At 40.2% G+C, this 25,728-nt stretch overlaps 1 protein-coding gene across 1 annotated transcript in view; it reads right to left on the reverse strand.

The window, feature by feature from the left end:
• Positions 1-25,624, reverse strand: part of KIAA0586 (KIAA0586 ortholog) — a gene marked incomplete at its 3' end in the record, with an annotated part of 45,692 nt that extends 20,068 nt beyond the window's left edge. Inside the window, exons 1-19 of the mRNA XM_010184139.1 lie at positions 25,477-25,624; positions 23,299-23,378; positions 22,628-22,697; positions 20,832-20,898; positions 20,423-20,600; positions 19,865-20,098; positions 19,156-19,324; positions 18,474-18,641; positions 17,341-17,461; positions 16,323-16,467; positions 15,052-15,093; positions 13,993-14,219; positions 12,985-13,057; positions 12,403-12,663; positions 11,809-11,983; positions 6,779-6,964; positions 4,758-4,945; positions 3,359-3,466; positions 2,587-2,667 (exon numbers count right to left, since the gene is read on the reverse strand). Of these exons, the coding sequence (XP_010182441.1) occupies positions 2,587-2,667; positions 3,359-3,466; positions 4,758-4,945; positions 6,779-6,964; positions 11,809-11,983; positions 12,403-12,663; positions 12,985-13,057; positions 13,993-14,219; positions 15,052-15,093; positions 16,323-16,467; positions 17,341-17,461; positions 18,474-18,641; positions 19,156-19,324; positions 19,865-20,098; positions 20,423-20,600; positions 20,832-20,898; positions 22,628-22,697; positions 23,299-23,378; positions 25,477-25,624 (2,721 nt within the window). The remainder of the gene's footprint in view (positions 1-2,586; positions 2,668-3,358; positions 3,467-4,757; positions 4,946-6,778; positions 6,965-11,808; positions 11,984-12,402; positions 12,664-12,984; positions 13,058-13,992; positions 14,220-15,051; positions 15,094-16,322; positions 16,468-17,340; positions 17,462-18,473; positions 18,642-19,155; positions 19,325-19,864; positions 20,099-20,422; positions 20,601-20,831; positions 20,899-22,627; positions 22,698-23,298; positions 23,379-25,476) is intronic.
• Positions 25,625-25,728: the final 104 nt, after the last annotated feature.

Below are 25,728 nucleotides of genomic sequence, written 5' to 3' on the forward strand. Positions count from 1 at the left end.
GTTCCAGCTTCTGACGACCCTCTCAGTAAAGAACTTCCTCCTTCTCTCTAACCTGAACCTCCCTTGGCACAGCTTGGTGCCGTTTCCCCTTGTTCTATCCCCCATCACCTGGGAGAAGAGCCCAGCACCCACCTCTCCACAACCTCCCTTGAGGCAGTTGTAGGTGGTGATGAGGTCTCCCCTCAGCCTTCTCTTCTCCAGGCTAAACAAGCCCAGTTCCCTCAGCCGCTCCTCATAAGGCTTGTACATGGTACAACACTTTGTATGTTGTGTTTACAGGGAGGAACCAGAGGTGTGGAAAGGGAAGGACCAAGATGGTTTGGGTCCAAGTGTGGGAAAACAGAGGGATAAGGGGACAAGAGTGGCTGCCTGGGACACTGGCCTGGCCTTGGCCCATGCCTGATCAGTGCAGTCTGTCCTCACTTCTCACTGAACTCCATTTCCAACAGTTCTCCTGAGCAAATGGCTTTCAGGGGATTGCACATCCAGATGCCAGAGTTGGGGAGGGCAAGGACTCAGGCCCAGAACTGAATAAATTGAGACTCTTAACGCCAGATCCTGGAGGGATCCACAGTGCCTGTGTGTATGCCCATGCACACATGTAAACATGCACACGTACATACACAGAAGCACATGTGTATCCCAGACCTCCATCCTGAACAGTCAGAGAGGAGATCAGCACAGGACTGATGCTCACAGGACGTAGAAAAGGTAAAGCAAATCCTAGGAAAATGAAATGCCTGGGCCGAGATCCTGAGGCCTTCTGGCAATATCCACTGGCAAAGGAAAATATTTCTTTTAAAAAGGGGGTATTTCACACAAATACTTATCCTCTTCAGTTCTAATAGAATTAAGCTTTTGTAACAATAAGCTGTTTTCCTGTATAGCATTTTATGCACATTTTTTTCATTAATCTGGAGCCTCTTTTATAACAATAACTTTGTTTTCTTTTGATGTCTTAAATAGTCCTGCCACTCCAGAGGTTGGTTTTAGGCTTTCACATTATGTTTGCCTTGCACATTTTTAAGAACGTTGTCTGTGTGGTCACAGGCCAAACATGTTTCACTTGGAACATTTTTTGGTATTGTGGGAAAAATACATCCCATTGCCAAAAATAAAAGATAAAAGCAATCCAGGAGAAAAAGAAAAAAAAGAAAAGATTAATAACTGTTATCCATATATTAAAATTAACATTGCAGCACTTTTTGTTAGCTCATAACCTAATTTCTTAAAGAGCTTTCCTACTTATTTTTATAAAATAAAGCTTTCTTCGTGCAAACAGAAGGAAGTTGTCCAAACAGATTTAACTCCTCCCCTCCAATAACATCAGGTAATTTTGAAACTAAAAATGAGTAACACATTTCCCCATTTTTGATAGGCAAACCACCCATTTAGGTCTGGTTAAGCTAACTGATAATGTTAAATGATTAATCAATTTTAAAAATAAATCTACCGTACTGCCCTGTAGACTACAGAGTTAATAGCTGAAGTACACTCTGATCCTGGGACCAGGAGCATATAGAACAGGTAAAATAAAGCCATTTTTGGGTAGATTTTGATATGCACACAGCAAGTCTAGCTCACTGGAAAGAAGCTTGAGGAAAAGGCACTTGAAGATAAATGTTAGCTGCTACAGCAATGTCAAGCTCATGGTATTTACTGAGTCCTAAATGCAGCAGGAGGAGGAAGCCGCCACCTTTCACAGAGGCAGGAAACAACACAGCAGCTGAGTGGCAGCACCTTGTTTCATTCACAGGAGCCTTTCTCAGCTACTGTTGAGCTCCTGCTCCTGCTCTTAACCTGGAGAAGTGAAATGCAGGCTGCTTCACCAACCTCGGGTGCCTGTCAGCCCCCACTCTGACTGATACGAGGTCAGCTAACTGAAGAAAGGAATTGCTACCTAAAAAGATTCAACTGTAAAAGAGTACCTCCAATAAAGCCATGTTGTCATCAGCCCGAAACAGCAACGCTGTTAAACACGCACAGACACACCAGCAGAGCATCCAGCAAAACATGCATTGTGTAAACTCCTCATGGGATCCACGAGATGAGTGGTGCTCACATACACTGCTTGCTACTGAAATGAGGTGTTACGCTAAAGCATTTTAGGACCTCGAAAGCATATGCAAATTGCTCCATACTGAAATTTTCTGAAAAGGAAGCCTCAGAGAATACTTTCGCATTTTAAAATATAGGTCACCTTATTTAAAATCTGTTAAGAGCATCTTAGATACGCATTATAGTTATATTTATATATTTATATTTAGAGTTTGAAATTGTGAACTCTAAGTGCTGTAATCACCGCTGATTTTAGAGAACTACTTTTATTTCTAGTGGATTCTAACACGCCCAGTAAAAGCTAATTTCAGTTTTTGATTGTAATTCTTCAAAGGTCCTTTACTTACCAGCACACAGTAATTTCTAATGCTGTTTACAGAACTGTAAAAGTTCAGCATTGCTCACAGTGTCTACATTTAAAGTTGCTAGTGAACTCATTTTCCACATTGTGTTTTCAGTTATGAGAGAATAATATAAAAGAAATATTAAAACGCTTAAAAGGAAAGAACACCTTTGCAAAGTAATTACCTGCATGACATCAGTAACATCAGCTAAATTAGTTCCTGGAAACTTGGTGTCTTCCTCCTCACTGTGTATATCTTCTGGAGTCTTGTAAAGACAGATTGACATTGTTAGGCATTTCATACTGGGGGGAAAATGCATTAGTAGAAAAACTTCATTACAAGAAAGCAATTAAATCTCCACTCACTGACAATAGCCCGAAACCAGAAAAAAATGCTTTATCCCCCTTAAAAGTTAGGAGGAATTTGTTTGCATAGCATAAACAGAGACCATTAGCCCTTTTTCTTGTGTGCTGACATCTAAAACCCTAACAGAATATCTCAACATGAAAAGCTCTAGGGCAATACCTGTAACTCTTACTAAAAAACCTCAGAACACAGTAAGACAAAATACTGTAAATACAGCACATAAGAGACTAGAAGCATCTTAAGCAATTTGCTTATGTGTTATTTAATAATATCATTTTTATACGATAATCACCATCTTAGTCCACAATCCCTATCTTATTCAGTGAATACCTTGACCACTGGACCCTGGAGGACTTAACTCCTTAAGCAGCTAACACACCGGGAAAACAGAAGGCACAATAACTACCCAAAAATAATCACTGCATCACCATGCCTTCACACTGCTCAGTCTGCACCGCACAAGGCAGCAGTCTGCTGGAAGAAGCAGAATTCCTCTCACCAAAACAAGATAGTGAGATAACTTTGCAGCAATTTAACATATTTTCTTTTTTAACAAATCCGAATTCACAGACATTTGGACCAAGCAATACCTGTATTACAGCGTTGACAGGAGGAAATGCAGGTTCAGAGCCTGGAACAACGCGGTCTACACTCCCACTGCCACTTGAAATACTGTCAATGTCGACACTTGGTAACACCTAGGACAGAAAAAAGCACCAGTATGAAAACCTATGCGTTACCTCGGCTACTACTGTTAAATTTTTCTCTCTTCCATTTGCTACTCAGCCACTAAACTTCAGTGACCTCCTTTTCTCACACCTCTATGATAATTTGGTTCCAAAAACCAAAATACTGTAACGTACAAAAACTAACCCCAGAAATATTCACCTTTTTTCTTGCAATACCTGATTTCTCACGTTATCCAATTCCCCGATACCTTTGTCTTGCATGTGACAAAAGGTAAGCACACTTACAACTACTTATATAGCAGATTTGTGTTTGACTTGCAATTCATTTACACCACACTGGCCTACAGGCCACTGTGGAGGTTGGTTATTGGCTTCACATTGCCATACACCTGGTATAGTAAAATCAAGGGGTAGTTGTATTACAACATAGTTTGTAACAAAGGCACGTCCGTTACAGCATCAAAACACGCGTGGTTTTTTTAAGGTTTAAATGCTTGCTTAATTCTCTGGGGAGGCGGGAGAAATCACCTTAAACATTTAAGAACTGGGTGCAATAACAGCAAAATGTACGTGGGTGGAATACAGTAGCACGGCAAGGGAACAAACCACAGACTACTCGACCTGTATTTAAACTTCGAGTTCCACGAATCATTTGTATCTGAAGGACATGTGTAGGAGTGTGTATGTTCCCAACAATTTGAATCCAAAATAATGAACATGTAAGAAACATTAATTTCCTTGACAATAGACTTGTGTGAGAAAAACAAAAAACAAATTAAAATAAAATAAAATAAAACAGTCGAAAAACCCAAGCCAGCCCACTAGGTAAGGACTGCAACGGCTGATTGATCAGAAGCGAAATCCTTGGGTGGACTATCACGCTTGAACCAAAAATCTTAAAGGCCAAAGCGGTCATCCAAGAAACCTGACATTTATATTAATACTTTTTTATACCAAGTTTGTTCCAGCTCAAAAAAACTAATTTGAAAACAACCAAACCAAACCAAACCAAATCAAACCATAAAACCTCACGTGACATCGAACTATTTTACAAACACCCTGCAAAGGTGACTTAGGAAAAAACAGTTTTCTATTCCGGTCAAATAATAATAAAGTTAGTTGTTAAAATATGACTAAGAGTATTAGCGCAGCACGACAACTTCTTGGTCCCTCCATTTCATATGTTGCTAATGCCCACTGAAAATCATCTACCAATGACTAAGTAACTGCTGGATGAGACTCTCTTTAGTTAGCACTCGTTAAAGCAAACAAAGAAACAGCCATCCCTCTTGACACGTACCTGCACCGACAGCTGAGGTGGATCCTTTTTCTCCGATCTCATCTCTACTACAGCGATGTTTGGTTTTTTAATCTCAACGGGTGGTTTAGGTGGCACTTGAGGAAGAGAGGTTGTAATTGTAACAGGGTGCGGTTTGCCTATCACCAATCCAGCAGGCTGCGGTGAGATGTCGCTGATCTGGGTCTGACCTAGAGTTAGGTTAAAAATAATTGAAGATAAATATAAATCTCCAAAGTAAATTGATAATTTAATTAAAGTGAAGTTCTGGCTGCCTGTATTTCTCATGAGACAGACTGTGCAATTACAGACTAATTAAAAAATCCCCTATTAACACTAGCTAAGGTACAGTGCTTCATCAGATAATTTTAAGGCTTTCCCAGCAAAAACGATAAAGTCAAAACTGCCGTTTTTAAAAATTATCCTCTTTTCTTGACTATGGTGACACCTGCAGCTGACAACTAGAATAACTGCACTGTGTTTGCCATTCAAAAAGGGCACACCATGCTCCCCCCACCCCACATTTTCTTAATCGTATTCAAAATATTACCACACTGAGTATAGCATCCCACAATTCTTTGAGACAGAGGTTTAAAAATACAATTATTTTCTTTAAATGCCAATATAATGCTGACCCTTCCTGAAACAAGGCTTATATAAATGTTCTATTGAAGGTCCAAAAACACAGAAGTCATGACAATGAATTCAGTGTGTTTAGCACAATCCTGCTGACATCATTGGGCTGAATCACAGAATCCCAGAATGTCAGGGACTGGAAGGGACCTCCAAAGCTCATCCAGTCCAATCCCCCTGCCGGAGCAGGAACACCCAGATGAGGTTACACAGGAAGGCGTCCAGGTGGGTTTTGAATGTCTGCAGAGAAGGAGACTCCCCAGCCTCTCTGGGCAGCCTGGGCCAGGGCTCTGTCACCCTCACTGAGAAGAAGTTTCTTCTCCAATTGAAGTGGAACCTCCTGTGTTCCAGCTTGTGTCCATTACCCCTTGTCCTATCATTGTTTGTCACCGAGAAGAGCCTGGCTCCATCCTCGTGACACTCACCCTTGAAATATTTCTAAACATGAATGAGGTCTCCCCTCAGTCTCCTCTTCTGCAAACTAAAGAGCCCCAGCTCCCTCAGCCGCTCCTCATAAGGGAGATGCTCCACTCCCTCCATCATCTTTGTGGCCCTACGCTGGACTCTCTCCAGCAGTTCCTGTCCTTCTTGAACTGAGGGGCCCAGAACTGGACACAATATTCCAGATGCGGTCTCACCAGGGCAGAGTAGAGGGGGACGAGGACCTCTCTGACCTACAACCACCCCTCTCCCGATACACCCCAGGATGCCATTGGCCTTCTTGGCCACAAGGGCACAGTGCTGGCTCATGGTCATCCTGCTGTCCACCAGGACACCCAGGTCCCTTTCCCCTGCACTGCTCTCTAATAGGTCATTCAAAATGTAATAAAAAATGTTGAATCCAAGGGCCAGCAATTCAGTTCCTGCTTCCATGTAAACTTAAAGCCAGAACAAGAGCCCTAGAAATGTGAAGTATACCAGACAAAGTATGTACAGCTAAGCAAATAATTGCTGTGTCAGTGTGTCTCCAGACATCCAGCATGAAGAATGAGGAGAACCAGAACATTTTAAACTGTTCTCCCATGCAGATTTCCCACAAGAAAGGCATCTGCAGATCTCATGGACCAGGGCACACTGCTGACTTAAGAAGATCACAGAATCACAGAATCACAGAATCACAGAACGTTAGGGATTGGAAGGGACCTCAAAAGATCATCTAGTCCAACCCCCCTGCCGGAGCAGGAACGCCTAGATGAGGTTGCACAGGAAGGCGTCCAGGCGGGTTTTGAATGTCTCCAGAGAAGGAGACTCCACAACCTCTCTGGGCAGCCTGTTCCAGTGCTCTGTCACCCTCACTGAGAAGAAGTTTCTTCTCAAGATGCAAGTTGTATGTCCATGAGGTAGCAGTAATTAACCTTCACCCATTCCTTCTACAGGTTATTTGCTCCTACCTAGTGGAATAGCCATAGGAATTAGGTGACCTTCAAGCAGACCACAGACAGCAGGTACATCTTGACTTGGACTAAAGAGATACTGATTTTCTTGGGTAAGTGCATATAAAGGATGCTGTTTCTTCAGGCTGGTTACCACCTTCTGTGTGTGAGAAGTCTGTGTTCTTACCGACTTTACCTTTGTACCTGAAACAAGAGCAGACAACCTGTGTGTCATCGACACGTGTACAAAACCCAGTAAGCCCTTCTACTGAAACAATTATACATTTTTGCTGTGAGATGGAGGGAGGCAGGAAGGGCAGAATCTAAACGTGCTAAGTTAGATACCTCAGCATTGACAGCAATGAAGGAGTTAAAGTTACAGGTTTCAAGCATCTGAATGTAGCAAATAAAGGCACAGAAATGTGAAGAAAAGGACCCAAGGATGGTAGCAGGCTGGAATGAATAAACAGCCAACAGGAATAATTGGTATGCAACAATGCCTAAGCACGTAGCAGAGCAGAATGTTTACTGCAGTGCTGCATTTCTCGCCATACAGTCATGCAAGGTCTTATTCAACCAATAAACTTCGCAGACAATGGATGCTATTAGGGAAATCATTAACTTCAATCTAAATGGATAAAAACCTCCCCAAAAAGGAGACAACCATGATGAATCAAACAGAAGTGCTGGTTTGTAGGCAGTAGGAAAATGAACCTGGAAAGAACCACATTGGTAACCAGCTGGATATCTTCAATACAGCTGACGAATGTTATCTCACTCTGTTGTTCCTAATCATCACCCTTCCTGTATTAATGGCCAGTTAACACAGGGCAACAAGCACTTTGTAGATCTGCTCACAGCTCTCTAATTAATTGAAGAAAAAAAATAAGTCAATGATTATAAAATTTAGGGCTAAGGAAGATTGATAATGTGACTTTTAACAAACGCAAACAAGCAAGCAAGGCAATTCACTCAAGAAGTGCTATTTTTGTATGCACAAATTACGAGTTATAAGCCTAAAAACAAGAATGGCAAGTTATAACTCTTCAGTGAGAAAATACAGGTCAGAAAGAAGCGTCTCCGAGAAAGGCTTTAAGGTCATGCTGGATAAGCAATGCAGTGAGAAATCACAGTACAATGCTGCGGTCAAAGGGATAAATGCAATCCTCAGATGTCTCAAGAGGATGTCAGCGAGGAGGAGCAGGAGAAGACTTCCATATATGAAGTACTGATTCTGTATCTCTGTAATATTAAAATAGATTGGATCTTCAAAGGCCTTTTTCATTTTTTAAGGAAAATCACCTGGAAACTGAAGTAGCTGTAAACTGAAGCCAAAATCTCACTATAAATCAGATACAAAATGTGAAGTGTCCCACTTGCTTCTGAACCATAAGGTATCAAGCCATGGGAAGCAGTAATTAAGGGCAGAATTTCTGATGTCTTTAAATGATGAGCACGTGCCTTTTGGCAAAGCATAGGTCAGCCAACAAACCTGCTCTTTAGCCAAAGACAAATTACTGGACCCAGCAACATAAACAGACACAGTTTAGTGGCTTGTGATTTAGAAGAGGTCATAGCACACGATCCAACCGTCCCCCCTGGCCTTGAACTTTTGAGTAAAAGCAGAAATTGGCAACATATCTGTGATACCGCCAACCTGTAAAAACAAAGTTTTCACAGCAAGAATGATTAAGTACCGTGTACACACAGCACCTCATTTTAATTGCTTTCAACTTTTCATTTCCCCCTGAAAAGTTTATTTGCACTGGGCAGAAACTAGGCACTTAATTAAACTGAGCTTTAAAAAACCCTGCTGTTTTACATACATTTATCAGTTCCAGTTATGCAAGAAAACAACTCCAACATTTTTTTTTTTTTAGAAATGCTCTCTTACTCATAAAAGTGTTGTTAGTTAGGTTTTTTCTTTCTAACTTCCCAGAAGAAAGCAAGCATTAGTCACGACAGTTTATTTGCAAAGAAAATGGTTGAGAAAGTTATAAAATTACTGAAAAGAGACTCTCCAGATGGCCATTTCGGTCTTAAATAAACATCCTTATTCTAACACTAATTTAAAACAAGCTCAGTGGACTGCTCTAACAAAACAGAGTCATTTAAGAAGTCTGCATTTGCCAGCCAGTCAAACTCAAGGCCAATGACTTCCAATAATTTTTAAGCCTTTATCACCTGGTACATCAAGGCCAGGAAGGGAGTCTGTGGGTGCAGATGGATGAAGGAAAGAACTGACCGTGCCTAATGTGAGCAAGAATTCTGTCTGTCTTTCTTCTTCTTTTCTTTTTTTAAAGAACCTGGTGCTTTAAAGCGCTCATTCAACTTTGTTTCATGTTATTTACCTCCTACTACAGCAGTACAGATCTGTTTCTAATTTTATTATTTATACTTTCCTGCCATAACAGCATCTTTCCGAATAGCAGCCCTCCAAACTGTTAACTACTTTGTCTTCATGAGACCCACGTGAAACACAGAAGTATTACTTTTCCATTTTACTGGCGAGACGTAGGAAAGCACAAAAATTAAGCAGCTTGACCAACTATCTCATACGAAGAGTCCAAGACAAGTAATGCCAGCATCAAACAAAGGCTGACCTCAGTCTGAAGCCACAGAAATCAGAAAGCTTGGAAACAGGACACATACTCCATGGAGTGCAAGTCTTTTAAGTGACTCTTCCATTCTCCCCTCAGATAAGAATACAAGGGGGTGTCTTTATTTTATTTACTGTCAAGATAAAGACAAAACCGTAACTTTCTGTAACTGTGAAATCGAGAAATGCATTTTACGGTGGCTTTCTTATTGCAAACACATATGTTGCTGTACTGCTGTAGCATGACTTAATGACTTGGAAGAGAATCGCTTTGGCTAAAGGCTATCCAGAGTTCATTCTGGTTTCAAGCAAATAGCTTTGAGACTGCATTTGTCAGACACAGGAGTTCTGGAAGATCGAATGCAGCGTGGATCCAGCACACGGTTTTCTCTTTTATTTCTATTCACCTCCAACAGAAGACAAGCTAAAGCACAGAGGCAGTTATTACAACTGCATGCAACCCATACATGGACATTTCACTGACACCACTGAATTAAGCGCAGAAGAATGGTAGTATCAAATAATCAAATGACCTAGTCATTATAATTAGACTGGGGTAGGGGGGCTCTTTTTCTGCCTCTTTACAAGGTACAGTTTCTGGAATGATGAAATTGGCCTCTCTGGAAAGGTTGTGACCTTCCATAAAGGACAAGAGCCAAATAAATACAGAAGAAAAATGTCATTTAGGACTCAGCAAAAGCAGAACTGCTGATTAAATCTTTTTAAAGAAGTGTCTGTTCTCAATCCAAATTTTAGAGGTCACTGTATCTTGTTATTGCTACACTAAGTGCTTACTAGTGCAAATTTTTTTCAAAAAAGTCTGTATGGAATAAACTGAACTACAGGTGTGCAGCACAGCCAGCAGTCTAAAAGACTATGTCACATATCATGCTGGTGCTTCGAACGTGTATGATGGCATTTTTCACACAGAAAAACCCAACCAACCAACCAACAAAACCCACACATTTCAAGAGAGGTAAAATAAAATAGGTAAGCAACAAGACCAGTAGTTCTCATATACAAAGTTCTCATCTTTTAAAAATAAAGTGAGTTTTGAAAAGTCTTCTAGATTTTTGCCAAGGCTATAACCCACGTTTTCCAGGAGGGCTATGAGAATTGCAAACACTCGCTATGAATAGCACCCTGTCATCGTGGATCACAACCGGGCTGACCAGAGCACAGGTAAAAGTGCCAGGAAATGGCATGAAGACTACACTAAGCTTAACAAAAGATTCTTGCGTTATTTTGAAGGTTTACCACATCACAAAGTTTAAAAAAACACACAAACCCAACCCAACCACAGCAGTGTTTGCCTTCAAAGACATACACATGTTTTATACCAGACACTTTAACAGCCTGAAAACATGGTCTCATCAAGTGACTGCCTGCTCGTGTTAATCTCTTATATTTCAAACAGAATATATTATTTTAACAGCTATAATAAAAACTCGGACACCATTTTTCAAGCACGACAGTTGAGATTGCATCAAGTGTATCTTCCTCAAGTGGGTAGCAACCACATTAGAGCAAAAAGCACAGGGGTAAGCCAGCTGATATTTTTCCACTGATGCTCATCCTATTAACTCGGTTGTGTCCACTATCACTTTCACTGCCTCTTACATTTAACGGACTCTTTCTCTCCACGTTATCTTTTATCATGAAATCTGCTCACTCTCTCCCGTGGTGCAAAGGAAGAGAAGCCCTTGCTGTTGGTTGGTTGTTTTTTATCTGCACTCCATCGCAGCTTTCTCCTCTTGGATTTTCCAATCCCCATTATATTTTGTTGGTCGCTTGCAATGTTCTTCACTGCCTTACAATGTGGAAAACAACTTGTAATAAAAGCAGTCGGTACCTTGACTAATCTCTTTTTCGGCACAGATAAAGGGAAGGATAAGCAGTTCCCCCATAGCTTCAATCAAAATGGAAACAGTAAAGTGCAACCGCTTTGGAAATTTCTTTGACCAAACTCCATCCTTCACGACAAGCATTTCTAGTTATTAAAAGTAACAGTAGTAATGACATCTAAATCTCCCCATAATCCTCCACATTAGATATTGGGCAGATCAATCAATCAACTGAGATTAATCTTTGTTTCTGTATTAAGAATCAGTGAGTTCTAAAAAGATAGCTAGGAAATAAAACAGGTCCAAATAAACCAGACAAATCTAGAACACAGTGTTTCAAACTGTTAATGAGCTGTGAAAGACAACAAAAATTACCAAGAAAATTCCAAGAATGTAACAAATGTAAGAAAATTTAGAGCAAAAGGCCAACAAAGTAGAGAAAAATAGGAACTTAGGTTCTTCTAAGTTTTGAAAACAGTATCTTTTAACCCTACTGCAGGTGTGTAAGCTTTAAACTGAAGAGCAGGTGAACTACAATTAGTTTCATTTATACACAGAATTTCGAGGAGGAAGGAAGGCCTTGTTCACATCAAAAAATTACTTACCTTTAACACACTCTATCACTTTGGGTCTTTGAAGTTTAGGTTTGGGAGAGGGAGAGTTGAATCTCAGATATGGTGCTTTTTTAAGCGTGCTACGATGGCCCTGGTAAATCGGTTTCCCATAAACCTGGGACAGACAGTCTTCACTTCGTACCACTGCTCCTCCATTCACAGGTCCCTGACACAAACAATAAAAAAAGTTGTGTACAATTCTTCACGTATGAAAATTTGAGCACATAAATTGTGTTCAGAGGAAAAATGTAAGTTCTACAACTAACAGTATACATTGCAAGCACGCATGAAAACTTCTGTGTACAGAACAGATGCGAGAAGCTTCCTAACAGCTGGGGACAACAGCAGGTACTGGATAAGACAAATTCATAACGTGACAGTGAAGTCTGCATTGTTATACACAGCTTAAGCTTCCACAGCACACAAAAACAAGGACAATTCTGACAACAGGACCCACAATTCTGACCCACAGGACAGGGCTATTATTAAAATTATCAGTTACACACACATTTTTTCACATGAATACTGCAAACTAAAGCGAAGCAGTCGTTACCAAAAAAATAAACCAATGACTTAAGAACTCACATCTGCCCTTTTTTCTTTCCTCTGCAAACTTCCAGGAGAAAAATAAGTTCTAAGTCTCTCTTTGCTCGTGTTATCTTCTGCTTGCTTCTGCAATGGCTTAGCTTTAGACAAAGGCTTCTTTGTGGAGGATGCTTGGATTTTTTGAGTTTTTGCTTTAATTTCTTTATTGGTCTTCATAGCCTTGATGTTTTGGGCTCTCTTGATCCATGGGACCTTTTGATCATATTTCACTTGTTCCAAATCATTTCTTGCCATTTCAGCCTAAAGATAAAACATAAACATAATAAAAGGAGATTTTATCTTCAAGGCTATCAGAAGAGGCTGTGGATAACTTTGAAGTTCTAAGAAATGGCCTGGTTTACATATTCGCCAGCAACTGCGACCAGTGATTTTCATTAAGAAATAGAAGTTTTAAAAAAACAAGTAAATACTTTATTACAGCACACTACATGCTAGTATAAATAAGCAGTTTTCTCACGTTTTCACGTCATGAGTCAATCAAGTCAAACTACTGACATGAAAGGACAACAAAGAGGGGAGAAATGAAATGCAAAAACCTGAAATAACTTTTTCCAGCCATACCTGGATTTCTACACTGATTGCCCTAATCCACTCATCCACAGTCTTTCTGATACGAATCTCTTCCAGTGCATCTCTGAAATAAAAGAAAGAACCATTTTAGGTCAGTGCTTCTTAAATTGCACAGATTTGTTCCTAAATACTACATGAAGAGAAACCCAGAGCACAGAGACAGTAGCATTATGTACCTCCACAGTTTCCAAAAAGCACTAAGCATACCCTAGCCGAGTTTCCCAAATCGAAATTTGTTCTTATGCAATGTCACCAGCAAACCCCACCCCATCTCCCCCGGTCTGTACTAACATTATTATAAACATCGACGAATAAGTGGCAGCCATGCGTCAGTTGCTATTTGGATCAAAAACTGAAAAAACAAGGCAGCAAAAATATTCCAACTCAAAAGACAAAAAGCAGATAAAAGATCATGACAGCAGATACCATGTCTGAAAAAAATCTTTACCTTAAGAGAATAGTTACCTTCCAAGATTAAGCTGTCTTTTAAAAGGAAAACTTTCATTACTATTCAAGCAGGAATATTGAACACAACTAACAAAGCAAAAGTTCAAAAGCCAGAGATCTGCTATAGGATGATTAATTCTGTAACGTTTACAGACTTATGAATCTTCTTCTGTTCGGAATTATGAAATTACTGCTTAATTTCCCTTTTATAGGCAATCTTGCATCATTAAGCTAAATGCCCCCTTGTCACAACAGCAGAGCCGTCTGTCCAGATAAAACCACCTCAGAATTTAGATTTAATTTCTGGAGCATAGATAACACCAAGAAGCATCAGGTACCTGTGAAAAAATTCAATTCACATCAGGAGGGTCAAAAAACATTTGAAGTTCAAGAGAATCATCCCACGATTGCTAAGAAGAGTCAATAAATACTTCCTGCTGGGAATCGTGCAAGTTCTTCAATGCACAGAATTGAAAAAAATGAAAGAGAGGTGATAAAAGGTGAGTGCATACAAAGAGCAGTCACAGAAAGCGTTGAATAATAGGGTCTAACCTGTTTGTCATCAAGGCATTAATGAAAGTATACATGGCATCCCCATCCTTTGCGCGAATAACAGCTTCCAAATTGTCTTCAAGCACTTTTTTACTCTGTTGAACTCTTCTCAAGATTCTTTCAGCATCCCTCAGTATAGATTTGGGCACTTTAACATTTTGAAGAATGGACGATTTCTTGAGCTGCTGATGTATTTGAAGATCAGGTGCAGCAGTAGGGTTTTGTGACTAAAATTGAAACAGAACCACTAGCTTTTAATTAGAGATTGTGATTTCTATTTTCTAGACACTGGTCAAAATTCCTACTGGTCTATTATCAAATCAAGGCCCAGCATATGAAATATGGTCCACATATGAAATACCGACCACATGTACCACCGTCAACTTCAGTAACTCAAGAACATTCAGTATGTTCCAAATAGATTTAAAAGTCAAGCAAATGGAAAGACATCCATGTAGCATCTCAAATGCTAAACGATGCCATGTATGAGGAGCAACGTTAATGAAGCAAGTAAGTGTGTGAAAAATGGCGATTAGATACGTGAAGTAGGTATCACGTGCAAATCTCTCCATGTCACAGCATTTAAGTATAATTAAATACATAATAAAAAGTCCTCCGATGCATTCATTTGGCATCAATCTGTCCCAGAAAACAGCAAGCAATAGACTTCAATTTGAACGACAATAAAATAAACCCCTCAGACAACACCATGATCATCTCCCCCTTATGCAGATTTTTGCTTTTCATAAGAAACAGTGAAGCAACTATTAGCCTTTTATTTTGCAGAGACAAAGACTGAGCATATATCAGCTACTAAATACAAATGGCAGGGACACAAGTACGTAGGAAACAAGGAGCTGTACAACTGTAGCCCTCGCATTCATTTCCACACTCCTGATGAAACCCAGAGGTCTCCAAGCAGAGTGCTTCATTTTCCAGAAAGGAAGTGAAAAAAACCCATTTAAAAAGTGATAAATGTACATAAGAAAAAAGAAACACCCCCTCCCACCAAAAAAAACACCCAAACAAAACCAAACCCCATAAAAACTCAAGGTATACCTTAAGAAGATTATTCATGTCTGATTTCCATGAATTTGCTTCCTAAAAAGACAGAAGAAGAGCTGTTGAAACTTATCTAAAGACAAATCTGTCAAAGTAAAATCTGGAGTAGATATTTCATCAATTTAAATGGGCACAACGAATTCCCTGTGACCCAGTGAATCTCACTGCATGATTCTTCTGGATTAGAGCACCACCTTCTGTTCCATCTCAATCTATCCCAGTTAATTCAGGCTTTTCTTTCCTTCTAAGACAAAGCCAGCAGTCACCTACCCCAAGCATTTATTTTCTCACTCCACAAATCTGCCAATGATGAGAAGTCAGTAGCTAAGTATCTAATTGACTCAACTCCACATTTGCTGAAGTCATCATCTCTGTCTTCCTATTGACTTTTTTCATACGAAAGGAGACTTGAAACCACTTATGTCAAGTGTGTCTTTCTCATCTGTCATTCCTTCTCCCATCTCTTCCTGTTCTGTGGCCTATACTAAGGGATGTTACTTGACTAGTTATTAGCAATATTGGTAAGCAAATACCTGCAACATAAATGGGACACACGGCATCTGCTCTTACTAGTAAGAAGTTAAAGGTGCAATTCACTAACATGTCACAAAATCTATAAAACAATACATCAGCTATACTATATATGGAACCAGGTTAACAAACAGGTGAAAGCCTCAACTGTAAGGAGCTAGAGACAAGCTTTGCGCACCAAAGGTACAAAATCATAAGCACAAGAAGCAATACAACAATGTATGCCAGGCAATTCCTTGGAAACAGTGCTCTTTATAAAAAGAAGTGGCAAAACGAGGGAGAAAGTAGCTTAAGTCGTCCCTAAAGCTGACTGCAGACAAATACAGTGTTCCTTCCCAAATGGGAATGGTCCATCTGCTCTGTAGCTCTCGTGTCACAGGAGGACAGCCATCAGAAAACAGGTACTGAAAATATCCACAACCATAAAACAAATTGAAAAAATAAATAAACCACTTTTTGTTCTCCTTTCTCTCTCTTTTTTTTAACCGGGTTGATGTTGGGTAAAAAGGCAGTAAAAGCCTGTACAGTCCACTCCGTTGCATATTCCTTGAGACATTGTTACTCAGGCCCACGTACAAAGACCACAATATTTCAAGTAATTGTAAACAAATGTCAGTCTTTTTACAGAGGTAGAAGCAAGGACAACACTTCTGCTGATACCAGACCTCTAAGTTTTTCTCCATGTTTTTTATTCCCTGTGTTCAAGCTCCTGGTTATTCTGATAACGTGGACTTTACCTGTAGCATGTCGTGCATTTCTCTTCTCAACTGGCCAAGGTCTTGAAGTAAATCATCTGCTTTTTTCACGGTTTTCTCAATTGAACTGCAATTTTGGGAGGAGTTTTCAAAAGCAGGAAATGAATCTGTATGCAAAGCAGTATGCCTGATGGGAGAAACACCTTTGATTAAGCCTCACGGCTTCTCATTTGGCCCAAGAAAGAAGCCAGCTGTGAAACTAAGCATCAGTTTAAAGTGCAAGAATACCAAAGCTTTATATAAAATGGAATTTGCTTTTTCACCTGAGGTTACAGACAGGTTATTGGGTTTTCTCTGTTTACCACTTAACACCTTGAGCCATATCCTTGTATTTTATACAGTGAAACTACATCTAAAATTCAGATCTAACAGAGCAACATTTAAACTTCAGATAGATTTGAAGCAGCTAACATTTTAGTCCATACTTTTATAAATAAACACAACAGTATACATGTGGCTGCTTCTCATTATATTAGTGAAATTACAACATCAAATTATTGCCTGGGGAAAATATGTTTCAGACTGGATGGCTAAGAATATTTCCTCACCCACTAGAAAGCTTAGACATTGTTAGGCAGATGCTGCTCCTTCCCAACAAGGTTTTCTCACACAGCTCCCACAGGCAGGCAGCTTGGAGTCTCACTGACAATGGCAATTCCACTTCAACACAATGCCTGCAGAGTTGACTTCCTGACACTACTCCACAAGCTGCTGCAACAGGAATACTCAGAAGACAGAAAAGCACTCCAAGTGACACCCATTGACCTCTGAGAAAGATGTAACACCATCCTTAGCAACAAGCTTTCATCTACCGTCAGTAGAAATGACGCAGCAGCATAGAAATACCAGTGCTCCAGGGTTTTACTTCAAGCACAGCTTTGTCAGGCTCAAGGACAATGCCAGGGACTCCATTACACCATCGATACCTAATACACCTTTCTCAATTTCACTAAAACAAACAAAAAGTCTTCCTCAGGTTTGGACCGTTACATTTATTTACCTGTGCCTCTCAGAATCCCAGCTCGTTTTATTACTGCTTAATGCTGTCTCCTTGGAAGGCTCGATTTGCCTCAGTGGCATTTCCTGAGAATTCAGAATATGCTCAAGTAGTTTCCCTTCACCTAAGGCATAAAAGAGAAAGTTGAGTTTGTTTAATATTTTATTTTCCTTTCTAGATATTTCACCATTACACAATAGTCACCAAGGATAGTAAAAATAATTTTTATATTTTAAAATATAAGTTTACTTCAGATAAGACAAGTTCCATAAAACCATTCACGTTAATCTATCTCACTATGATTGTTTTACATCAGCAAAGTCAGAAAATGAATGAAAGAAACCGTGACAGCAATTAACTGAGGCACAGAGAAACATTCTGTCCATAATGTCACAGATTTGGTCTTCCTTTGTCTTGTTTCACTTATTCCCAGACCCAGGGAACAATATGAATACGTGACAGCTTTGTAACAAAAAAAAATAAACAGGTAGAAGCAGCAGTCTGAGAAGGATCAGATGGAGGCATTTTGGTCATGTTTGAGTACAACAGCCGGATCTTTTAAATGTTCTTCCTCAGTCTTAGATCCTCAAACAATTCTAAACGCAATCAAGTAAAAAAAGATGCTTTATTTTATGATGAAATGTTCAAAACTGAGTTTCACGCCACTAAACTAATCAAAAGCATTAAAGGAAAATGAGTTCCTTGGCTTTACACACACACTCTTCATTACGATGGCCCAGAGACCACACGAATGCACGTTTCTGTGAAAACAAGTAAAAATTACAGCCAACGATAATGACAAAGTCACTGAGTGGATCCCAAGTTTTTCTTCATTCTATATCATCTTCCTTAAACTTGACAATGAAAAGTCACTCCATTTCTCATCTGAGGAAACATTTCAGGGAGCAGTCATGTTGAGACCGTTAGATCAGTGCTGTCACTACGTTCTTAATGAGTTAAGAGTAAGCGACTTATTCACAAAACTAACCCTTCCCAAACGTACTTTCAAATGTTCTGAACTCACGTAGTTAAGTGCTAGCAACCCAACAGCTCAGAAGAGGTGAGGACCACCCAAAGTAATCCCCACGCCATGCTATTCGCGCCAGTGGAGGACCAGAGTGTCTTACTCACAATACCTTCACTTGTGGATTTGGAAGTATTTTCCTTTTCTGTTACAGGGTTTTCTTTCCTTGAGATTTTCACATTTTTTGATACAGGTTCTGGAGCACATCTGCGAGGAACTGGTGTGTTTAAAGGGGATTTTTGTGTACGAATCCCATGACTTTGAAACTGGCTTGAATATGCTTCGGGAGAAAAAAAAAAGTTGAGTTACTTAACTGCTAACAGTTTTCTTCATAGGAAAAGAAATCCAGAAAAAAGAAAACATTCCAACATTACGAGTTTTTCACATAAACGCAAAACATTACAGAACTAGTTAAAAAAGTAAACAGGAAGAATATTTCATACTTCCAAGTGCTGTTACAAAGGGATCAAAAAAAACCCCAACCGTACTATGTACCAGTTCCTCACAAGCTTCCACACAGATTATTTCTCGGTAAGATCAATTTAGGTTAAACCTAGGCCTCTCTTGCAGCAGACTAACTTACCAAGCACTTAGTAAATACAGAACTCTCACTTTAAACCGCAACATTTTCAGAATATGTGGTATACCTTATAGAGCATAGTAGACAATAAAACCAATTATCCAGAAGAAATGTTTGCTACTCAGTACTGATCTGACGTATAATTCAGTATTAATGGCAACAAAATTAATTCAAAACTAATGCTGAAAATACAATACTAAGAATTTGTCTTCACCTTGGGCGGGTGCACCACTGGTGGGAAATAAACCCCTCTGACGTGAAGACACTTCTTTAGTGAGCAGTCGCTGTTCAGGCTCGTCGGGTGGCTTTGTCAGGAGACTGGAGGAAGGTGTCCGAATTTGCTGTAAGCCACGCGCATTGACAGCAGAGCTGATGAGATGAGACTAAAAGACAAAGTTACAAAGCATTTCTGATAAATGCATTCGTTTCCCTGAGTAAAACTCCAAGCATGAATATTTGCCATGAAATATTACACACATTTTGGCATGTTATTTGAGAGTAAAGTAATTTACAGCAACCTCGGAATACAGCCATGCGTGGACATTGTTCTGCCTTTCAAAGAGCTTGCAGGACTCTCCAAAGAAACTACTCATAACTGTTCTTCGATTTTCGATCTGACTGGCTACTTATTAAATGAAGGTTTCCACAATTAACAAAGGCCTAAGCAATTTCTTAGTGGGAACAAGAACATTTCAGTTTTTTGCATTTGCTTTCCACAGACAAGAATTAGTAGGGGATGGGGAGCAGGTATCTAGGACAGAACCAGAAATAAAACTTTTCCCAAAAAAGCTCTAAGCCCATGTGCTGGCCCCTGGATCTTTCCTTTTTTCTACTACTAAGATATAATCCAAATTATTATAACATTTACACTGAGATACAGAAGAAATTATTAAGCTAAAGCTTCTGCATTGTTACTTAGATACCTGAATATTCATTTGTTGCTCCTGTAACTTTTCCAAATGCTGAATCCGTTGCACCATGAAAGCATTCATCTGTTTTTCAAGCTCACTGACTCTTTCATGACAATGGGGTTTCTCCTGCTGACTCTTTGTATTTGTTTGCTGTTCAGCAACACGCTGCAGCTGTCTGTCTGTCTCCTGTAGTTTATGAAGCAATGCTGAAACTGAGTTTACTTTCGCTTCCAAATCGTTTTGAACCTGCAAGAGGGGGAAAAAATGGCATTACTACATCCCTCTCATCATAATGGAATGATCTGCTTCCCAAAAGACAAATAAAACCTTAATGTTTGGTTGTTTAGCAAAACTATGACATTCTTCTAAAAGATAAATCAAATGTTCTCTGTCCATTCACTTGCCCATTTAGCCAAATCCAAGTCAGTTCTCTCTGGTCCATTGGTCAGTAAGTGTGAGATTACTTACACACACTAAACAGCAGGCAGACACATTCAGTCTCTCTGGCTCTACCAACAATTTCAACATCTACCATTCCAAGTGGACAAAGAACTGAAACAAGCCACTTACTTTAAGAAGTGGAGCTGTCGTAGCTATGGCAGCAGCAGTCGCTGCTGCGATGGTTGTTGCAGAATCAACTTCCCTGTGTGTTGACCTGGTGTCTTGACCAACACTTCCCTTCTTTTCTGTGGGGGCATTTCCTAAGAGCTGTACCTTCACCTCCTTACGTACAGGAGTATTTTGAGTCCTATAAAAACAAACAAGTGCCTGTCAGTAGCACCATTTTCTCCACATCCCCTCCAAGCACATGATTTCCCACATGTAGCACTGATATGACAACTCAAATCACCATTTCTTCTTGAAGCTCTTGAGACCTGAGAAACAAATTTATTCTCGTATTTTAGCATGACACGAGAAATTTCTCAGGATTATGTTACAGATACTGTAAGAAAACATTCTAATAACAACACACACTTACTTCTGCTTTAATGCCGCTCTCAAAGCCTCTTTCTGGCCAGTAGCATATTGAGAAATAAAAACATCATCTGTGGGGAAGCACATCAAGTACACTTTGTTAACTGACACGAAATGTCTCTTCCAGAGTTAGACAGAAAGCAGTATTTCAACCACATGTACAATTTTGCTGTGAAGAATCCGTTGCCTGCACAAACCACATTATCTACTGTGATAAGAAATGGTTTCCCTTCACTAAGGAGCAGACGCAGATTACGATGAGAGTAAGAGTAGGCTTCATTTAACACAATTTTATATAGCACTGATTGTTGGTATCCGTAAAACCTGTTTTGGTATGCTGTAAAAATGACAATACCTTACATTCATAAAATTCAAGGAAAGATGCCATATAAATGGTAACTTGAGCTCAGACAACCTAATCAATAAAACCTTGCAAATTCTAACTTGAAAAAAATAATTAAAAAAAAAGCCTGTGACATTATTACTTCCCTGCAGTCATCACATATTACAACAACTTTTTTTAATAGCTTTAAATGATGCTAAAACGATTACAGTCTCTCCTTCATCCACTGTTTGCTGGGCAGAGGCAACAACGCAAGATGTGGCAGGTTCAGTGTTTCTCTACTGCTAAAACACACATGTTGATAAGCCAGCTACCTGCTGCCTCTGAGCACAAAAGAGGAAACTAAAGCACTGATTTTTGGCCTTAAATGGAGGATATTGTTTTCTGTTTCTTTCCTCCGTGCAGCCACAGGTATCCAAGAAACCTGCAGTGTATTTTCCTTAAAAAGTCCTGACTCCCCCAAATGTGACTGAAAGAAACTGGCCAGCAGATTCAGAAGTTAAAGGAAAAGACATTGCCAATGTGATTTCTTAGATCCTTCAAGATTAAAAATACACTCTTTATGGTGTAAGTTGCTTCCAGAAAAAAACACATTTCTAGTACAATTACACATAATGGGAAAAAGTATCCAAATAAGGACCGAGCCTCAGAATTCTCTATTCAGAGTCACGGAGAGTTCAACCAGCAAAAGGAACCTCAGCATTGTGGTGCACTGGTAGAAGTCCCTCTCAGTTAATCACAAGAGCTACATAAGCCAGTGTAATGTCAGCAAGACTGAAGTAAAAGTCACTATAACAAAGATGTTGAGATTCTGGAGCGTGTTCAGAGAAGAGCCACAAGGATGGGGAGGGCTCTGGAGAACAAGCCTGATGAGGAGCGGCTGAGGGAACTGGGCTTGTTTAGCCTGGAGAAGAGAAGGCTGAGGGGAGACCTCATCACCACCTACAACTGCCTCAAGGGAGCTTGGAGAGAGGTGGGTGCTGGGCTCTTCTCCCAGGTGATGGGGGATAGAACAAGGGGAAACGACACCAAGCTGTGCCAAGGGAGGTTCAGGTTAGAGATAAGGAGGAAGTTCTGTACTGAGAGGGTCGTCAGAAGCTGGAACAGGCTGCCCAGGGAGGTGGTGGAGTCACCATCCCTGGATGTGTTTAAAGAGCGGGTAGATGAGGTACTTAGGGATATGGTTTAGGGGGTAGACAGGAGCGGTTGGACGTGATGATCTCAGAGGGCTTTTCCAACCGAGCCATTCTGTGATTCTGTGATTCTGTGAAAATCCGCAAAATTTAAGAACATAAATCACAAGTGTCATCTTTTTATCAAGTAAACCTTTGAATATTTTCACTGAAAAGTTTCTGTTGAACAAAAATACCTAAGATAAAATTAAAACTCCCTGTTCCTCTAATTAATCAGTTTTGTTACAAAAACAAGGGCTGCAGCAGTACATCAGTGTGTCTCACCTTGAGGTCTTCTGCTGTCTTCCAGCAGCAGTGAGGGATCTTCTTGTGCTGCAGCTTCTCTAGGATAACCCTTCAGAGCAAGAAGAGAAGGAAAGCACACATGAAAGCCTCTGGTATCAGTAGCTACAGTTCCAGGAGTCTAGTTTGAGCCATGCAGAGACAATTGCTGCAATCCTTTCACAGCACAGGTTAATTTTATACTCGTGCATACTCATCACAGCATGGATGCCCCAGAGACAAGTCTCCACTGCATGTCAGACACAACAAGCAAATCACAAGGAAATAAACCTTTTAATTGTGAGTATTAAAGAGTTCCATGCAAACTGATGCCCATTTCATTATCTACGACATGAAGAGGAAAAAGCAAAACCTACAAAAGTTCTAGGTTTTCCTAGCGAGTTTTGAGCCATGCGTGACCATCTTTTCAAAAGCAGAATCACACTACAACTTGAAAGCATAGCTTGGTATTTACCATACAACAGGTAAACAAAGCCCCTCCAAACACTGCAGCATTAATCCCACACCAGCAGTAACTCAAAGAGGAAAGCAGCTGCACAGGGACTGTACAGAAGCTGAGCTAAAGATCTGCTGTGCTTTCACAGAAGCTACAACTTTTTGAGAAAAACGCTGTTATCGTAGTCTGGGATTGCAGCAACAGAAACTTTTCTTACCGTTTGTGACAAAAACAGGGGCTCTGTAGAATTTTCAACTGAAAGCAGATGTTCTGGATATCCTTTAGTACTCGAGACTCCTAAAGTAAAAGTAGTTTTACTGTGATCATGATGATTTTTTAATGCATTTTCAGTATAGTTTGACTAACATAAATCGCAATCTTTCCTCTGCCTGGATCTTTTAATAGCTAATACAATGACTTGTAACACAAATAACCACAGCCACCAAGCCGAAGCCTACAAACGTAAATTAATTCTATGAGCCTGGATTATAGACTTGTTTGAAAAACACACCTGAAAAAATCAACAATGCGTTGTTCAAATTCAAACCTAAAGACCATAGGGATCTCGAAATTTACTTGTCTGGAGAGAAAACGATAACTGTATGATAACACATCTGACAGGAGGACACTGAGGACAGCACCCATCTTAGTTATGTCAGAGACTGATCCGTCTTCCTAACACTCTAAAAATAACGATTTTATAGACTCTTTGAACCTTGACCCCCAAAAGACTAAAACCCACTCCCCGAACTCCAAAGACTGAAACTGAGATGTATTTTAAAGAAAAAAATTAATATTCCTTCTGAGTAAAGACGCAGCGCACACTGTGATAGCTTTGAATGTGAAGAGTCCGTGGTACATCACTACAGTCCCATTCTACTAAAAGACTTAAAATTATTTCCTTACTACTACTGAAAATAGGTTTTTAAAAAAAAATTACAAAAAAGGATGCAATTTTTTTCCCATTTTTTCCACTCATCTGTGAGTTTCATCGGGACAGGCAGCCCCAGTAGACGTTGTCTGTGTCAGGGAGGTGGGGTTTAGGAGGAGTAGGGTTTGTTTGTTCGCTTCTCACAACTACAAGGGAAGAAAACCAACTTTAACAATTAAAATTTAAAGTTACGGTAGTTAATAGGGAAACTTGCTCTTTTCCTCAGAGTCTTCTGAACAGTTGTTTAACTGACCAGCTCTAAAACTCATATTGTTCCATAAAACCTGCAAAAATTCTGCAAATAAGAAAGACCAAGAGCTGAATGACTTTCTCAGAAAGCCTACTTCCAAAATTTAATATTTATTACCTTTCCAGTGTCCAATAAACACTTCTTCAAAAAGGCAAGCTTGTGCAGCTACAGCTTGAATATCTACTAGCTCAAGCTCTCCAGAAAAAAAAACACCTTAGAGAAGAGAAGTGTTTAAAAGACTTCTGAGCTCTCTTCCAGTATAAACCCACAAAATAATACACAAAAGTCCATGAAAACACAAAGAAGGCCCAAATTTTGTGACTGCTCAAAGCTGTACGTTGGCAGAGGCAATATTCTGTCAGGCACAGATTTGCAAGCTGACTGTTCTTGGAGCATAAAATGGAAGAGATATTACAGAATCCCAGAACGTTAGGGATTGGAAGGGACCTCCAAAGCTCATCCAGTCCAATCCCCCTGCCGGAGCAGGAACACCCAGATGAGGTTGCACAGGAAGGCGTCCAGGCGGGTTTTGAATGTCTGCAGAGAAGGAGACTCCACAACCTCTCTGGGCAGCCTGGGCCAGGGCTCTGTCACCCTCACTGAGAAGAAGTTTCTTCTCCAATTTAAGTGGAACCTCCTGTGTTCCAGTTTGTGTCCATTACCCCTTGTCCTATCATTGTTTGTCACCCAGAAGAGCCTGGCTCCATCCTCGTGACACTCACCCTTTAAATATTTATAAACATGAATGAGATTTGTATGGTGTCTAAAAAAAATGACCTACAAATTGCATCAAAAACTATGGCAGGCATCCATCTCCTAAATGTTGTTCCTCTTTACGTGCCTGCACACATACTCTATTTCATTCTCTGATGCTGCCTAAAACCTTCTCACATATAATATTTGTGAAATGTCACAATGACAGTCATGATTTTTCGAATAAAAGACGATAATTGCCGAATAATTAAGGACTAGGAGTCTGGAGTGAAGACTGCTAAGGAAGCTCTCACGACCTCAGGCTGCACACCTCGCTTTTCTTGTGCAAAGTCTGGGAAAACAAACAAGCAAACCCAGCTTTTGACAGAGTGCTGATATCTGCAGTACCAGAACAGAAAATAAAAATAAAAATTCCTTAGTTACAAAACTACTACACGTCTGAAAACCACGCGGCGATGTTACCTCAGACCTCAGCCGAACACCCACGGTACATCACGCACCTGGTGCCGCGCTGCTGGGGGTGCCGGGGGTCACCCCCGCCCACGGAGCCCCGTTTGCTACCAAGGCTGGAGGGACGCTGGGAACTCTGTCTCCAGCCCAAGCCTGGCAGGGAGAGCTCCCTTCACGAAGCTTTTTGACAGCGATCATCGCTTTTTTCACAGCGCCAATGGGCCTGTCCCTGTAGATGCCGGTGGAGTGAACGAGCACGTCCCCAGCCGTCAGACTGGCCAAGGAGTCCTGGCTGAGGCTGG

The sequence above is a fragment of the Mesitornis unicolor genome, unplaced genomic scaffold (assembly GCF_000695765.1).
Source record: "Mesitornis unicolor isolate BGI_N332 unplaced genomic scaffold, ASM69576v1 scaffold1485, whole genome shotgun sequence".
Taxonomy (NCBI): domain Eukaryota; kingdom Metazoa; phylum Chordata; class Aves; order Mesitornithiformes; family Mesitornithidae; genus Mesitornis; species Mesitornis unicolor.